General features: G+C 37.9%; 1 protein-coding gene and 1 long non-coding RNA gene across 2 annotated transcripts in view; one reads left to right on the top strand and one right to left on the bottom strand.

Moving 5' to 3' along the window:
• Positions 1 to 1603: 1603 nt before the first annotated feature.
• On the bottom strand, positions 1604 to 4332 carry LOC136248913 (uncharacterized). Its single transcript, XR_010697907.1, has 3 exons — positions 2302 to 4332; positions 2061 to 2145; positions 1604 to 1871 (listed from the first exon to the last, which is right to left on the bottom strand). It is a non-coding gene; the product is annotated as an uncharacterized lncRNA (long non-coding RNA).
• A 4258-nt stretch (positions 4333 to 8590) lies between these two features.
• The window catches only part of LOC136248905 (uncharacterized), a 43075-nt gene continuing 32329 nt past the window's right edge, over positions 8591 to 19336 (top strand). Inside the window, exons 1-2 of the mRNA XM_066040754.1 lie at positions 8591 to 8780; positions 12693 to 12857. Coding sequence (XP_065896826.1) covers positions 8670 to 8780; positions 12693 to 12857 — 276 coding nt within the window. The 5' untranslated portion in view covers positions 8591 to 8669. The remainder of the gene's footprint in view (positions 8781 to 12692; positions 12858 to 19336) is intronic.

Genomic DNA, 19336 nt, shown 5'->3' with positions numbered 1-19336 from the left:
CAATCCCCCTACCATTGTGGGATGTTCATTGTAGTATCCCATTGCTAGATCCACCATGAAACCGGAGGCACGATTGTTGTCTTCACAGAACTATCGATTTTAGTATTTCGTGAGATGCAAAAATAATTTTTAAAATTTCGTGCTCCACACAAAGAACAGGATAGAACTTGCTGCTTAGCTAGGTATTATCTAGAGTTAATGTAGTTAAAAAGTACGCACAGTAATAAGCAAATGATTCACTGGGTTACCAGCACAGGGTTGCTTTCTCTCAAAAAGCAGAAAACAAAACATGAATTTTCAAATTCAAACTGCCCTACCAGCCAAGATAAGAAAAGCCAACTCTTCCTCATAGTGATGTGATAAGGTTGGATGCATAGTCTGTCTATGCTGTTAGTCTGGAAAGGATCTGAGACTTCTCACCATCTGGGTGAAGAACGTCAAAATTTTCGTGCGTCATTTCAAGGGATTCTCTCAATGGTACCAAAGTGCTTTCCAGTACTTCTGATGCCACACCGGTCACCTAATTTTGTTTAGAATGATGATAAATGATGGATCAAAACGTTTGGTAGTAGTGGTAGTTGGTGTTTTTGTGATTTCATATGATGCAGTATACCAGCAGCTCACCAGGAGCTCCACCCAGCTCGAATCAAAAATGAAAGATTTTGTGCATTTTTTGGTTTGTTTTGGGATGTTTTGGAGCATAATGGTGATGTAGGGTGATCTAGTGAAGATTTGAAGCTGCTGTGGAGCGTGAGAGGTGAAGTCAAATTTGGACGATTTTGCTGCCTCCCTTGATGCATAGCTTAGAGCGAGGCGTGGATGAGGGCGTGGAAGCTGTGGATGAGGGCGTGGAAGCTGTGGATGAAACAATAATTGACAACCGCTATTACCAAACGTTCAGGGACATCTTTTACCATAGTTTTAGTCTATAATTGATGATTGTTGTGGCTGCAGAAGCGATGGAAATGGCTATGTTCTATACCATATGCGTATTTTGTACCGTACGCGTATGGTATGTACCATACGCGTATGGTATGTACCATACGCGTATGGTACATACCATACGCGTATGGCCATACGCGTATGGTATGTACCATACGCGTATGGTATGTACCATACGCGTATGGTACATACCATACGCGTACGGTACGATTTTCCGTACCATACGCGTACGGTATGGACATACACGTATGGTACGTACCATATGCGTATTATGCCTTTTCTCAGTGTCTTCTAGTCTTGCCATCACCTAGCTACAATGGGCTCTCTTTACAAGCATTTCTAGCTGAGTAAACTTAGAACACAACATAATAATCTGCTTACTACTGAGCTGTAGCTATAACTATGTAGATTTATTCATCAGCACACACATGCATTTTATCCTTGCCATGCCCATGCATTTCCCACTATATAGTCCTACACTGATGTACCTAAATCTTATGTACATGATCTCGCTTTGTCTGCAGAACTTCACATGAATGGTACTGTGTATGTATGCTACTTTATAGCTATCAGAAACATGCAGATGGTCTCATACTCAATTATAAATGTGGATAACTGCATGACAATTGATTTACAACACAATTAGGTAAATAAGCGAGGAGAGCAATTACAACGTGCATGGTAGCTAGTAGGTTCTAACTGAATTATATACATATACTGCTTGTGCAAAGCTATAATAACTTGAAAAATGAACTTCGGAAGTGTCATCAGTTGTGCAACATGCCATGCATGGCTCCTCACTGCATGTATTTGCATTTTGATATACTATGTATACACTCTTCTTTTGAGGATCCAATTTCTTGTTTACGTACTTTTCTTGATTATACATACTGTAAATAGTACCACCACTCACATTCATCACACTGGACCTACAGCAAAAATTAATGTGGATGTTAAGGAGTACATTCAGATAAGAGTAGCTAAACACATTGTCTTAATTCCCATCCACAAGCATGACAGTAAGTAATGAGTAGCTATACAACACACTTATAACAATTAAACAATGCTAGATAATATACATTCATTACAGAATTATTCATTAGAACCCATAAACTCACCATAAAATCTCTGCCATGTTATGTTTTCCTACTTCATCTCATTAGGCAATGTGCATGCCTCATTCTATCGCAAAGATTCAGCAAACTGCAGATTTTAAAAAAAATATTGCACAATTAATTACTATGCACATCAGTCTTAGAGTATAGCTTGTCTAATATTGCTATAAGTTACAGCCATGTAGGTTTACATTAATTTGCAAAATGAAACATTACTTTCTCTACAGTTATATCTCTTTCCTACCTCCCTCAATGTTATTGTATCAGCATTCTCCAGGTCTTCCTAGCTCTGTTTGATCAATCATTACAATGTACTTCTTGAGCTGTAATTGTCTGCTCAACACTACTTTAGTGTCACCAGGCATAAATATCCATTTTTAAGTAACAAATTAAAGGTAAACAATAGATTATATGTAGCAACAATAAAATAAAATATTTAATGAAATAATATACATATATATATATGCCCTGAAAAAATTGGTTTGATTTGCCAATGGATGTAAATTATTTAATATGGCTGCTATATTTTAACCAATCAGAATGCAGTATCAAAATCTTATGTTTACATTTAGCTACAATGCTACCTCTACTGCAGGCTTAGTGTTTATATCACCATGCATTCCTGTTATATTCATTGAAAAATCGTGAATACCAATATGCTGGCACAATTCTAAAGCATAACAGAAATCAATGTCTTTTGTCCTAAATAATACTTTAGAAGATCAAACTTCAAATTTCAGTTTCTGAGTAAGGCAAGGAGCATGCTGCTCTTGTTTTATGTTGAAAGGATAATTGGGCACCTTTAAACCCAAACACATTTTTACAAAGTTCATATATACAAGTAGAGAAGCCCCTATAGTATAGAGTTTTTTGGGTAATATCGCTCTATAGCCTTTAATTATTGTACTAATCTTTGACTATCTTCAGGTGTATTTGTAAACACATATTATGTGTGGGATACAAACAACGAGATACGGCATTGTTATAGATTATGCACTAATGACTATATGTATAAATCAAGACATATTATATATTTAATCCCCTTCCTTTGATTTATACTTTTCAGACTTATACTGTATGTAGCTAGGTGTTATCATGTTTTTCGTAAAGCTTCCAGTCCAGACGATTGACCTTTATTATTTTTGACTATGTAGAATTCCATCCGGCAGATCCTATACCAGATCAGCAGGACTTAACACAATCCAATACTGGATCTGCCAACAGTGTGATGAATTCATGATTGTTTTTATCATAAATAAAGATGTCAGTTTCATCACTTATATATAGTCACGCAAGATATCATGCCATCAATATTCATTTATTTTAAGGAATGCTTTATTTTAAATAGGTTATTATTATTATTATTGGTTATACTGTGCAGATCTCTATACTAGAGTCTATACACTGTTAAAATGAAGAGTAACCACAACTCTCAAGGAGTTCCCAGTGCAGTGTAGGGAGGATTTAACACCCCTGGAGAGTAACCATTACTCTAAAGGAGTAACTGGGGAGTAACACATGCTCTGAAGGTGGTGTCACTTACTCTTCAGAGTAATGGTTATTCTCTTCAGAGTGTTGGTTACTCTCCATGAGGTGTTAAATCCTCCCTACACTGGGAAATCTCAGAGTGGTGGTTACTCTTTATTTTTAACAGTGTAGTGCATAGGTCACAACATACATACAAGTACAAATACTAGTTTTTGTTTGAACTGATCAATATAATTGGAGTCAATCACATTTTGGGGTAGATCATTCCAGATTTTGATTGCTGAAGGGAAAAAGGAGTACATATAAGAATCAATCCGTGTCATTGGTTGCATAAATCTCATATTATGACCTCTGGTACTATATATGTAGCTATACATTGGATATATGCATGGGTATCAGAAATGGATTTGCTGGAATATCAACAAGGTGGTTAATTTGCATCATGCAGTAAAGCAAATCATATCTTAATCGCAGTAAAGCTAAATACATCTCAGCTCTAGAGAATAGAATAGCTAAATATGATTGCTCTATTAGAATATCTCGGTCTTCACTGAACAGAAACCGCTAAACGAGACTAGCGCCTCCCCCTCCCTCTTCCCCGAAAAGAAATGAAAGCAACCGGCGTAGTCAATAGGTACGGCAGTGCAAAAACCTTCTGCTTGATGTTATACGCATACCAGGTTAGCTATACTCAGATGGTACGATTTTCCGTACCATACGCGTATGGTTGTACCGTACGCGTATACGCATATGGTATGTACCATACGCGTATGGTACAAAATACGCATATGGTATAGAACATCTAGAAAGCGTGACACAATTCTTTGATGGCGCAGAAAATTTTGACGCTTGTCACCCAGATGGTGAGAAGTCTCAGATCTTTTCCAAACTAACAGCGTAGACAGACTATGCACCCAACCGTATCGAAACACAATGAGGAATAGTTGGCTTCTCTTGCCCTGGGTGGTAGGGCAGTTTGAATTCGAAACTTCGTATTTCTTTGTCTGTTTTTCAAAGAAAGCAACCCTGTGCCGGTGTCACAGTGATATATGTTTCCCCGGGTAACGTGTTTCCCGCACACATATCCCTAGGGATCCGTGTTTCCCCGCACACATATCACTAGGGATCCGTGTTTCCCACCAAAAGCTGTCAGTGATATGTGTTTCCCGTAGCGATTTTTTTAATATTTCACCGCACACACATATCCCTAGGGATTCGTGTTTCCCCGCACATATATCACCAGGGATCCGTGTTTCCCACTAAGATATAGCCATCGTGCAGTAACTCCAAGGTCCTATGGCTAATTGCAAACAGTACGCGATCCAACCATTCAGTAGATATATTGCTATCTAGCTAATAGACACCCATGCATATAATAGTTAGTTAACTAACTATATAGCTACTATATAAGCTAATACAATAATTATACTAGCTAGCTACACTAATAATCAGAACTATAGTCATTTAAGATAAACTTTGTTGCTCTTTTCTGGACCTACTCAATAAGTGTGATGTCCTTGACATGGGGCGGATCTAGGATTTATAAAAGGGGGGCTAACTCAAGATACTAATCTCTTGGGTAGAGGTGTGCAAAGTGCACACTTCCCAGCATGCCAAGCATGCTGGAACTAGGGGGTCTGGGGCATGCCCCCCAGGAAATTTTGAAAAATAGATGCTAAAATACTGCAATTTGGAGACATTCCCACATAAAATTCATACTATATTCTGCCTGTAGATTATATATACTGCCTTTAGATTATAGGTATGGTTATCTGAAGCATTTTGCTAATGGAAAAGTTTGGGTAGGTACAGACAACCAAGTACATGATGCACCCCTCTCACAATTGCACAACACTGAATAGGTGCATGTTAGAATAATAATGTTGAAAGTGGAAAATTTTGAAATTTGAACAATACAAGATTGAATCTGAGAGCATTTTCAATGGAAATTGTGTACCTGAATTAAGTATTGCCATACATATTAACTACACAAGTGGATGAATGAAGCCCTTTAAACAGACCAATGCACTTCATTGTATGTATAGGTGCAGGCAGATTTGGAAAAAATTTCATAACAGAACCAACTACATGTTTCCAGTGAATGTTCTATTAGAGTAGTTAGCTGACTGCTCTATTAGAGTATCTCGATCTTGTACACCTCCAATGCTGATCCAGGTCATTGTTGCATAAACTTTAGCATAAATCCACTGATAATACCTTGGAAAGATGTTTATAAGGTGGTTTTATGAGTATTTGTATTATTAGTGATCATATAATTATGCTAAGACAAAATTTCATCATTATAATTCTCAGCATCATATTGATCAAGTAAAGCCTAAATATGAAGGGGGACTTCAGCCCCCCCCCCCCCCCCCCCCCCCGAATTCTCCCCTGCTTGATATGGTTAGGTTTCCAAATCACTGAACAGTATATAACTTGCGATCTCACTAAGGAAATATACAAAGTTCTCTTGGCTGTCACTGTTTGATGCTTGCTAAAGCTGCGATGGAACAGTCCTAGCATTCTGTAGGTCTTAGGGATTATGTTTTTGTAGTGTTCATCCCAAGATAGGTCTGATGATATTGTAATACCGAGATTTTTATGTGAACTATTTGTTAAAACCTGTGTGTCAGCTATTTTGTAATTAGTGATGACTTTTGCATTAATATATAGGTGGACACTCTTTTTTGATATGATATGATATGATTACAGGAAAAAAAGGCATAAGTCTGTGAGTCCTGCTCATGTACAAAAAGAAATTAATCATTAGATATAATAATTATCAAATAAAATCTTAAAGCTATTTACAGAGTTAGTTGACACTACTTCATTAGGTAGACTATTCCAAGCATTTATTGATCTTATAGAGAAGAAATTACTTCAAACAGATCTTTGTGCATGTGGCTTGAACAATTTGAGACTGTGTCCTCTTGTTATGCTAGACAATTGTTGGTGAAAAAACAATTCAGACTGTAAGCTGACATTGCCATGTAAAATATTGTACACCATCAACATATCTGCACGATGTCTTCGGTAAGATAGTGAAGGAAGATTTAGAGTACTTGGACGGTCATCATATTCTAAATTAAAAAGTTCTGGAATACATTTTGTAGCTCTTCTTTGTACCTTTTCCAACATCTGACAGTCACCAATATAATTAGATCCCCAGACAACATTGGCATACTCCATCACTAGTCTTACTAGAGATTTATTAAGTATAGGAAGTGATCTGGTGTTTAGTGAGTTGAATGTTCTTTTAATAAGTCCTAAAATACGGTTAGCTTTGTTTGCAACAGCAGTTGTTTGACTTTTTGGATTAAAGAACATATTATATCTCGTACTCCACAAAGTTGCTGAGTCTAAATCATTTTGAAACAATGAAATATCTCCAGGACTACAAACAGTATTATAAATCTTGGTGTCATCAATGAATAGTAAAGTTTTACTGATGGTAACACAAGATGGTAAATCATTCATGTAAATAATGAAGAGTAGGGTCCCAAATTACTCCCTTGGGGAACCCCAGATAGAACCGGCAAGGGGGTAGATAATGACTGACTGCATGCCAAAGCTGTAGCTACATTGATTAGTTATACATAGCTGCAATCACATGATTTACTCTATATAGCTAGAGATAGTATTTTATTGTATACATGTACTTGTAGCTACTGTTTTATTAAACTGATGCTATAACTACATAGCCAAATCACAGCACAGTTTAGCAGTTATAGTTGAATACCAGTGAATGGCTTGATTTCCTTCATCAACATGTATAATTATAGTATTAGTTGTTTAGGTATGGCTAGCTATCATTATTAAAAGTGCATGCGCGCCTATGCTAACACTACGTACGCTGCACATGACTTTATAAAGGGGAAACATATTACCCGGAGAAACACATATCACTGTGACTTGTAGGTCGCTAGCGAGTTAGTGATATGTGTGCGGGGAAACACGGATCCCTAGGGATATGTGTGCGGGAAACACGTTACCCGGGGAAACATATATCACTGTGACACCGGGAACCCAGCAAATCATTTACTTATTTCTGTGCGTAGTTTTCAACTACAACAACTCTGGATACGATTTGGCTAAGTAGCAAGTTTCATCCGGTCCTTTGTGTGGAGCACGAAATTTTAAAAATAAATCTTGCATCTTGTGAGATAGACTACTGAAAATGATATTTCTGTGAAGACAACAATCGTACAGGTGTACCTCCGGTTTCATGGTGGATCAAACAATGGGATACTACAATGAACATCCCACAATGGTAGGGGGATTGATATGTAGAAGTTGATTTTTCGGATTGCGGACCCTACCTCATGGTAGTCTGGCGGCGCCCGCCCCTTCGCATAGAGTAAGGGTCTGGTATGCTTAGTATAGTGGAGTTGTACCGGATTACCAAAAACTGGTGCAACCAATCAGAACGCTCCATGTTTAATCAGCGAATTTTTGTTTATGTTACGTCAGAAGAATGAATCAAATGTCCTAACAGTGCTGAAAGAAACAAAAGGAGTTAGCTAATAAAGAACAAAGAGAAGAAAGTGTTATTTAGGGAAGGGTTTTCGCCTTGTTTGATACGCGAAAAACCCGGGTTACGCTCTGATTTCCTAGGTAGGGAGACATGTCTATTCTATAAAAGTAGACCAATCCACTTTCGCCTGTGTAAAGGCAAAGGAAGTTCAATATCACTGCCACAATTTTGAGTGAGGCACTTCCGTTAAGACCATTTTCGTTACGTCATTACATTCAAATTAAATTCCTCCAGAACAACTCGGTGATACTAAGCAAACCAGACCCTTACTCCATGCGAAGGGGCGGGCGCCGCCAGACTAACTTCATGGTAGCTACTTCACTGAACACCCTAGCTGTATCTGCCCCTTCTAGCTAAGGGCTATAGCAGTTCGATTTCATGTGCGAAAATATCCCGGAACTAGCTAGTGGGAGACACCAGACTATCCCTAGGACTATTCTTATATGGTATCGGTATGTGTCTACGTAGCTACGTGGGAGGATCATTATGAGTCTGTGAGTCAGGCATTTGTTTCCAAACTTGTTTCCTCGGTGGTATAGACGGCACGTCTAACTAATTCAGGGCAGGTTTGAGGCTGCTTGCCAGTAACGATGCAGTTTTATTTCTTCCGATTACTGGTTATATTTTTCATAACCATACAAGGCGTCTTATCGTCTCATTTTCGTGGAGCACGATTAAAGCCAGGTGTCAGATTGAACGAGGTGAGTAATATTAATAGTTACGTAGCTGTAGTAGTGATACCATCACTACTAATTAACTCAGAAAGCCATGACACTGAAATTCTTGGAATAACCATGACTACCATCAATTCAAAAAATCATGTAGCTAATAGCTATGTCGTTTTTATGATGTCGTGAAAAAGCTGTGAATGTAACTGGCTAAAAATTCTTATGAATTTGCTATGAATGTTTGTCATGAACAACAACATGACTAGCTACATGTTTAATGAATATCCAGTTAATATGTCGTGCGCTCTATGTCGTGAATTTGCCATGAAAATGTCATGAATTTGTCTCCACTACTATGAAGCCACGACTATAATAACCCATGAAAGTCTATGCAAAATTTTCATTGCAACTTGGAACCTACGTATGAGATGTATATACATGAGCTTACATATCCAGTGGAGAGTTGGGCCCATGCATGCCATCAGATCACTGTTGTCCTGTTTACTTAATAGCTGAGTAATTGTCGTATGTGTTTAACACATTTTTTTATTAGGAGTAATGGCTTTGCAAATATTGTTGAGAAGTTAAAATAATAATCAAAATCTTGTAACTGTAAATGTAATTTAGATTAGATTATCCACTTTTGTCATGGGTACACAAAAGGCATAGAGCCTGTTAACGTGCTCCCGACACAAAGTGCATATACACATAGTACACAATTTAGCGTAACAAGTTAAGCTTGATTAATAATTGTCCTCCTACCACATGAACTTTTTACCTCATATACTGTCTCAAAATTTCATTATTACATGCCATTAATGTTCATGTGCATAAAATTAATGATGTAAGAGAACCTTTTTGCATCACAGGAATTATCTCCAGGTTGCTGCTTCAGATACAGTGCAATATAACTATTGGCTAGAAGATTGCCTATTATTGAGGCTGTTATATTGCATTATACTACAATGCACAGAATTGCACTATTTCTTTTTCATCCAATAATTGAACCAATGGTTTCTGATTATGAGCCCATCCAATAGCTACATGCTACCATACAGGAAGATATTAACTATATTATATTTATTACTGTGAAAAACCTCACATCAACTGAATAAAAAAAACACGGTTAAACAATTAGACCTATCTGTTCAACAAAAATTATTCTAACAGTTAATTAGTTTAGTCTTAAACTGATGCAGAGAAAAAAACAAAGGTTAAAAAAGTAAAGTAAACAAAAAATATAGTTAAGATGACTTCAGTCAAAGCTGATGACATAAAAACAAACATGAATGGAGAGATCTTGTTGCAAACAAAACCCGTGAAAATGCTGTAGTTCACTATAATTCTAATTAATGTTCACCATGCAGAATTACTTAGTAACTAGTCAGTCATTAATAACAATGAAAGCAGCTACAGGTTGTTTTCAAGTGGCTAGAGTAGGTAGGCAGTCTTTTAGTGTGTTTTATATTATCTATACACTTAAATGCAAGTTATATAAGTTGTGTGCATAGCTATAGTAGTAGCATAGTTAGCTATATCCAGCTTCATAGCTATGTAGTTGTGCCTACAGGTACAAACCTTTGGCCTCACTTTTAATAACATTCAGAATATAATGGATATGTGTCAAAAGATATATTTCCTTATCAGTAGGTTGAGAAAATTCTTATGATTTTAAATGTAGCTACAGAACTTTTCTATGACTCATTCAGGAAGCAGACTAGGTATTGTGTCATCCTTCTATCATGTACAACGCTAGTAGCTGTCTAAAGTACAGGTGTATTGGTCTGGCTATATTTGCTTCTTCAGTGGCAAAATCAGAAACATATATTTACGCATGGCAGTCAAGGGTACTATACAGTCTACTTAAGTGCACTAGTGCAACAGCTTACTGGAGTTCATGATAATTCATGAGTAATAACTATGTAGCGAATGCTTATGTTTTTGATATGGTATTTGTGACTGGATCTACGAAAACCGTTCTTATCGCCCAAGACAGGAAGTTTGATTTTTTCACTCAAACACAAAGCTTTATGAATGCACTATCAAGTTTCACTGCCACAGTCAACCAGAGTAAATTGGTCTGCTTTTGCTGGCTGCTTTTTTAGAGCACAGTGGTGAGCCGTACGAGTGGTCTGGGATCTTGATGGAACCCTGGCCAACAAGGAGATGGCTGTGTGTGGCTGTACAGCTCCGTGGTGTTGGACAATGACCTGTGCTGTAAATTTCCTTTCATTTTAGCCAGTTCTGAGCCCTGAATGGCCTATAACTTGGCCTAATTCATCCCAACACGTTTCTTTTCAATTTTTGAACACCATCTTGCCCGACTTCCAGGGCTCCCGCCTCCCACCCTTCTGGAGCTTGCCTGATACAGACAACCTCGGTTTAAAAACTATCTAAAATGGCGGGAAACTTAGCAGTTGACTACTTCAGTGGATGATTAGGAAGGTAAGAAATTGTTGCAAAACGTGTGAAAATTTGGTATGCGTAGCTACCACCATTGGCCAGCTACAGCACACTGAATATTTAAAACTGATGTTTCTTGATACTTTTAAATGGGCAATAAGCAATGGCGGATCCAGGATGGGGAATTTGGGGCAAATGCTCCCCTCCCCCCCCCCCCTTCAAGAAATTGCATACAAGATCGAGATACTATAATAGAGCAGTCAATTACTCTAATAAAGCAGTCACAATGTTCATGAGGCAGTGCAGCTTACTTATGAAGCTATAAATAGGATTTTATTTTACATAGCTAACATACGTGATGTGATATAATATATTTGGTAAAGGATAACTAGCTATTATTGTTGTGACCTTTTTTTTTTTTTTTGCTCTTCAACTTTTTTTCAGCAAGGTGCCCCCGCTCTTTCCAGACTCTGGATCTGCCCCTGATAAGACCGGTTTTCCCAGAGACAGTCACATTTCAATTATACTGACCAGCAATTAAATGATCTATGGGAAATTCATGGGGTAACACTGTCTTGGAAACTTCAAAAATTCAAAGTGTAGGAAGCATTGGTATTGCATGGCAAATGCTAATATTAGTGTATTGTCCTGTTGGTAATTATTTCTAAATTCCTAGCTCTTATGCTGCTAATGTATCAATGTTACATCTCATTTCCCTAGTACAGGATATGTTGGGCATTTGAAGTGATGTAGTCCTTAGGGTAGAGATTTTGCCAGGGTAGAGATCACAAGATTTTGCTTCATTCTTTCCTTTGATGTGATGTTGTAGAACTTCAGTATTTTACAAAAGCATTAATGAACAAGTGTTAGAAAAATTAAGAATTGTACAACTACTGCATACAGAATGCATGTGTTGAGCTGGATCCTCAAAAACATTTAATAACTCATGGATGTGATTACACACGATCTTGAAATTTGTTTCATATGTAGTACTGCTTGACCCACTAAACTATTTTAAAATCTTTTCACTCAAATGCCTGGCACAATATTAAATTTACAGTCAGTATAAATTTTTACAATACATTTCCTATGGGGAAGCCATAAAATGTAGTGTCTATTACAACCCTTTCCTAAACTTGTCATAGAGCCAAACCACACAAGTCTGTTTCCGACACCATTATTGTCACCTTTATTCATCTGGCTGGCTGAAATGTTAATCCTCTTGAGAAAAAATCCACCGTTCATTTTTAGTTACTTTTCAGGATCCAGCTCAACTTGTACATACTATATAGTAAGAATTATTACAGTAAGAGAAGTGTTTAAACAATGGAGATCATTACCTGAACTTTATTTTAGCCCATATAAATTATTAATAAACCAGCATGGCTATGTAGGGATTAAGTATGCATAAAAATTAATTGCGTTTCTCAATCAGGTGATGATCCGTATTGTTTAATTACTTTTATTGTAATGATTCCTACTAGCCTTTACTGTAAATACTTTCCTTACAAATTAAATGAAAGGCATAACTTACATTCACAGAAACTGTATGGTAAACAAGTTGATAGCAATATGCTAAGGGATGAAATTTTTAGTAATGACTCAATTATTGAGGTGACAAAGCTAAATTTGGACCAACTAACAAAAGAAAATCATGCAGATAGTGAACTAAAGATAAGGAAATCTGCTGCTGCTCAAACTATTAAGGTGTGTCAGTAAGTTACTTGGATCAAAGTGGTAAAAGAAATGTGCATTAAGCCATTACTACACATTTTATACAGGTGTACACTAGTGTAATACTGCTCATCAAATGTATTTGACACAGTTACTATTCATCCAGCTTCCCCATACTGTATTCATCACCAAGGAGATATTTAAGACACTCATTCTTTTTACTATATAGTGGCTCACTTGTGCCAATTTAGTATGTGCAACAGTATCATTACATTGTTAATCAACATAATATTATATATATATATATATATATATATATATATACCACTTTAGCGTGGGCGTTCAAAGGCGCCGCTCAGTGTTTAACTCGCATATTTCCCGGGCAATATCATGGGAAAGCAGTTTGCCAATGACTTTGATACCCAGCCAGTTCAAAGAATCGATGTGCTTTGACTCGTTATATTGAGCGACATAGAGCTTTGTATTGTGGGACTCGGTTTTGTAGAGGTTGCTAAGCTTAGTACATAGGCTAAGATAGAGTAGTTGGTTGTTACTAAAGGATAATGAAGGCACAAAATAACTGTTTGGGCGTTTGTGGATGCGTATTTCTACCCACCGCGTATCAGCCTTTGAACAGACCATGGAACAGCAAAGCTACTACTGCTACGTTGAAATAGGTTAGTAACTTACAGTTCTAAGTACTTAACTTAATATAATAACTTACTTACTGTCCCAATAGCGAAGTTAGTTGGCTTAACTTAGTACAAAAATGATAACAATATAAACTCCATCCCACAATTGCAAGTTTTCTAACATTGCGTGTTGAAAACTAACAGAACATAGTAACGTATTAATGACGTTTTAACATATGGACAACGTTAATATGGCTATTAGCCTATCCTATTAAAACCACAATCAATCTTCAGATGCTACTGTATAAAACAAATGGGATGAGTTCTCATTAGTTCTTTCAGCTATTAGGTGAGTGCGCCCCAAGTGATATATATCACTTGTACCATGGCTGCTTGGGATTTTGCTGACATATACACCCGCATCCCTCGGGCCTGCGGTCCTCGGGCTTTGGGTGTATATATCAGCAAAATCCCTCGCAGCCATGGTATAACTATTACATAAAGAACTTTGCGTGGGAGTATCAAAGCAAAAAAGTGTTCTATATGTGCCATAAAGGCACAAGTGTTCTATATTGGGCAATTATAGAACACTTTAATAGACCACAGTTCTATATCAGGTAGTTATAGAACTGCCAGGTCTATTTGTGTAGGCTGATAGCCTACTTTGAGTGAGTAATCACTCATTCTGGTCAGTACAACCAATCAACCAAGCCAGTGTAGGCTGATAGCCTGACTGTGCTGGCTGACCAGTCAACCCAACCAGTAAGAGCCAAACCACTGGATTTTATTTGTAGACACATTTGAAGATTTCGATCATGGTTTCTTGTGGTCAGCAGCAGTGAACGTTCTTAGTACGTTTTGCTCACATAAACGGACGAGTCCTAAGAATATCACGGAAATATGCTTATTAATATACCACAATCAAAAACTTTATGTATTGAGAAGATGGACTAGATTCACAAAACGACTAATGAAGGTGCAGCACAGTGCAACACAGGCTAAACACAGACGCAATGCCTATTCTACCGATGATAACACTCCTCCGTGAGTTTCTAATTGTTTCGTGTGTCTTGTGTGTACCTCAAATTGACAGTTCTCTGTACGAGATAAAGCACTGCCTTTTGCTCGTGCTATACGGGAAATATAACACTCAAAGAGTGGTCTCGAGACGAAATATAGCACTGGGCTTCGCCTCGTGCTATATTTGTCTCTCGCCCACTCTTTTCGTGCTATATTTCCCATATAGCACTTGGCAGTGCTTTATCTAGTACATATATATATATATATATCATACAGTACGATAGTAACTGTATAGTAGGGACCATAAAGGAGTAGGCGTGGCCCACGAAATAATATCACCCAAAAATCTGCCTCAATTTTCCCTTATGACGATGAGGCAGTATTGGTGAGGTAAAACTAAGCCCAAGCAACCTTCCAGATCGACCCGAAACGCTTTCAACAAGTTGCTACGGAATTTTAAAAAACTTTTATTCAACGGAATTTTCTACTGACTGATTGAGTAACTGACTGGCTGATGCCTTCAGACAAGCCAAGGGGTACGACACCTTTGAAAATCTGTACGTGATTTGAAATCACTTCGTGATTTGAAACTTGATTTGTGATTTGAAATTGGATATGTGATTTGAAACATCACGCGTGATTGTCGTAGTGTGATTTCTAAGGCTATTACTGGGTTCTGAAGGACATTATTTCTTGATTAAGAACTAGTATTGTATCACTGTAGGCTTGTATTGTTTATAAATATGTTTTCAAGACTAGTTTTCAAGCAGCATTAATTACTTGCGTGGGCGAATTGCTGGAGATTTGTGATTTGGAACTGAAGGGTGTATGTGATTTGTAGAGGTGTCGTACCCCTTGAGACAAGCGTAACTCGATAACGGCTATGGTTACGGGCTTGATTTCTTCACTGTTCGACGTCGCTTCAGCCCGACAGGTGCCTTTTGGCATACCGCAGTACGTACAATGCATTCTTCATGGACTTAGTAGTGTCCTCCTTTGTGTCCCATTCATCTTTGCTGACAGGGAAAGATGTTGATTTGGCGCAAGTACGTGATGGTTTCCCTTCGAAACGGAAATCGTCCGTATTTTTTATCGTGGCTATTTTGATATGCAGAGATGCTTTTCAAACAGTTCTTAATTCGTACTGCTGTGTAACGGGCTGAACATAGTTGACAGCGAAGCATAATGGATACTTCACTTTTCAGACGATAATTAATATGATTGGGGGGCGCGGCACGATTTCTTTCTTTTGGTACGCGTGGATTGTGGAGGTGCTTTTCGAACAGTTCTTGATTCGAAATGCTATGTAACGGGTTGAACATAGATGACAACGAAGCGTAATGGATACTTCACTTTTCACATGATAATTGATATAGCTGGGGCGCGTGGTGCCTTTTCAGATGCCGTATGCATGGGTTCACCAGTCATAATAAAGTTATTTACAAAAAAAGGTAACAAACAAGTACACGAAAAAATTTGGAATTTTCAACTAGAGTAGGGACCATATAGCACTTCAATAAAAAAGTACTGAAACAAGTTGGAGAAGTCCATGATATTAAAACAATAAGAAGTGTTATATCCCTACTGTGCATTTCCATTATGGTATCTTGAGCACAGCAGGGATATAACACTTCTTATTGTTTTAATATCGTGGACTTCTCTAACTTGTTTCAGTACTTTTTATCGAAGTGCTATATGGTCCCTACTCTACTGTAGTTGAAAATTCCAAATTTTTTCGTGTACTTGTATATATATTATATCTGTTTCAGCAGTTTAGCCAAAAAATAATGGAACAATGGCATGCATGAAGTCCTTCTCTGCAAATAGTGTGGTTGTTACAGGATCCACTGAGGTTTATAATATAATTTGCAATTTCCTGCTATTGCCAATGAAATTGGGTGTTCCATGATCAACTTCAGTCATTGTATATATACAATCTAATCCAAAACAGCCAAGCTGTAAAAAAAGAGTGCGGCCCTGAGAAAGGCTATGGTGAAAAAAGATTTGAAATCCAAGGTGGCGGCCAAGAAATGGCTGTGATGGTAGGTTAATGGTAAAAATTTTAATAACGACAATTCAGGTGAATTTTGTGCCAAGACCAAGCGGCACCAAATTCACCTGAATTATTGTTATTAAAATTTTTACCATTAACCTACCATCACAGCCATTTCTTGGCCGCCACCTCAGATTTCACATCTTTTTTCACCATAGCCTTTCTGAGGGTCGCACACTTTTTTTACAGCTTGGCTGTTTTGGATCAGATTTCACTTCTTTTTGTATTTGTATACCCCAAAGCTGGCCTATGGCCGGCTTTAGGGCTTTTTAACCTGTCATTTTTTCTTTACTACAGGAAGAAGAAAAGATGAAGCAGGGTGATTTCTTTGTAGCTGACCTCTCTGCAAGGTGATCCTTCTAGCTGATCTCTCTACCAGATGACTTGTTTTAGCTGAACTCTCTACAGGGTGATTTATTTGTAGCTGAACTCTCTACAAGGTAACTTCTTCTAGCTGATCTTTCCACAGGGTGATTTGTTTGTAGCTGAATTCACTACAGGGCGATTTGTTTGCAACTAAACTGCTGAACTCTCTACAATGTAACCTCTTCTAGATGAATTCTCTATGGGTGGCTTGTTTCTAGCTGATCTCTCTACAGGGTGACTTGTTTCTAGCTGAACTCTCTACAGGGTGATTTGTTTGTAGCTGAATTCTCTATAGGGCGATTTGTTTGCAGCTAAACTGCTGAACTCTCTACAATATAACTTCTTCTAGCTGAACTCTCTATGGGTGGCTTGTTTCTAGCTGATCTCTCTACAGGGTGACTTGTTTGTAGCTGAACTCTCTCCAGGGTGATTTGTTTGTAGCTGAACTCTCTACAAGGTAACTTCTTCTAGCTGATCTTTCTACAGGGTGATTTGTTTGTAGCTGAATTCTCTACAGGGCGATTTGTTTGCAGCTGAACTCTCTACATGGTAGTTTCTTTGTAGCCGAACTCTCTACAGTGTAACTTCTTCTAGCTGAACTCTCTACGGGTGGCTTGTTTCTAGCTGATCTCTCTACAGGGTGACTTGTTTCTAGCTGAACTCTCTACAGGGTGATTTGTTTGTAGCTGAACTCTCTACAAGGTAACTTCTTCTAGCTGATCTTTTTACAGGGTAATTTGTTTGTAGCTGAATTCTCTACAGAGCGATTTGTTTGCAGCTAAACTCTCTACATGGTAGTTTCTTTGTAGCTGAACTCTCTACAATGAAACTTCTAGCTGAACTCTCTACATGGTGACTTGTTTGTAGCTGAACTCTCTACAGGGTGATTTGTTTGTAGCTGAACTCTCTACAAGGTAACTTCTTCTAGCTGATCTTTCTACAGGGTAATTTGTTTGTAGCTGAATTCTCTACAGGGTGATTTGTTTGCAGCTAAACTCTCTACATGGTAGTTTCTTTGTAGCTGAACTCTCTACAATGTAACTTCTTCTAGCTGAACTCTCTACAGGGTGACTTGTTTGTAGCTGAACTCTCTACAGGGTGATTTGTTTGTAGCTGAACTCTCTACAAGGTAACTTCTTCTAGCTGATCTTTCTACAGGGTGATTTGTTTGTAGCTGAATTCTCTACAGGGCGATTTATTTGCAGCTAAACTCTCTACATGGTAGTTTCTTTGTAGCTGAACTCTCTACAATGTAACTTCTAGCTGAACTCTCTACATGGTGACTTGTTTGTAGCTGAACTCTCTACAGGGTGATTTGTTTGTAGCTGAACTCTCTACAAGGTAACTTCTTCTAGCTGATCTTTCTACAGGGTGATTTGTTTGTAGCTGAATTCTCTACAGGGCGATTTATTTTCAGCTGAACTCTCTACATGGTAGTTTCTTTGTAGCTGAACTCTCTACAATGTAACTTCTTCTAGCTGAACTCTCTACAGGGTGACTTGTTTGTAGCTGAACTCTCTACAGGGTGATTTGTTTGTAGCTGAACTCTCTACAAGGTAACTTCTTCTAGCTGATCTTTTTACAGGGTGATTTGTTTGTAGCTGAATTCTCTACAGGGCGATTTATTTGCAGCTGAACTCTCTACATGGTAGTTTCTTTGTAGCTGAACTCTCTACAATGTAACTTCTTCTAGCTGAACTCTCTACAGGGTGACTTGTTTGTAGCTGAACTCTCTACCGGGTGATTTGTTTGTAGCTGAACTCTCTACAAGGTGACTTCTTCTAGCTGATCTGTCTACAGGATGACTTGTTTCTAACTGAACTCTCTACAGTGTGATCTGTTCATAGCAGAACTTTTTACTGGGTGATTTGTTTGCAGCTAAACTCTTTGCATGATTGTTTCTTTGTAACTGAACTCTCTACAAGGTAACTTCTTCTAGCTGATCTCTCTACAGGGCAATTTGTTTGTAGCTGAATTCTCTACAGGGTGATTTATTTGAGCTGAACTCTCTACATGATGGCTTCTTTATAGCTGAACTCTCTATTAGGTACCTCCTTCTAGCTGATCTGACTACAGGGTGACTTGTTTGTAGCTGAATTCCCTACAGAATAACTTAAATGTAATATAACTGAGTAAATTATAAATGTAGCTGAATGCTTTATTAGGGTGACTGTTCTATTAGAGTATCTCGATCTCGCATTTGCTGCACGTAGTTGCCTTTCGAATCATAATTCAGTGATTTGTAATCCGATTCTTCTGTACTATTGCAAGGACTTTCTATGATGATTGTTCCAGCTACATACTGATTTTCAGCTCGTTGCTCTAAGCGGTTTGTCTGGTAGATACGAAAACTAATAGTTTTTTTATTCATAAAAATCGATCGCGTAATTTTGACACAGGTTGGGTTTCGTGTCATATCTCCATGGTCTTTATCCTGATTC

This window comes from Dysidea avara, chromosome 1 (genome assembly GCF_963678975.1).
Source record: "Dysidea avara chromosome 1, odDysAvar1.4, whole genome shotgun sequence".
Classification (NCBI taxonomy): Eukaryota; Metazoa; Porifera; class Demospongiae; order Dictyoceratida; family Dysideidae; genus Dysidea; species Dysidea avara.
Note: the sequence above shows the minus strand (reverse complement) of the source record. Positions and strands in the feature narration are given on the sequence as shown.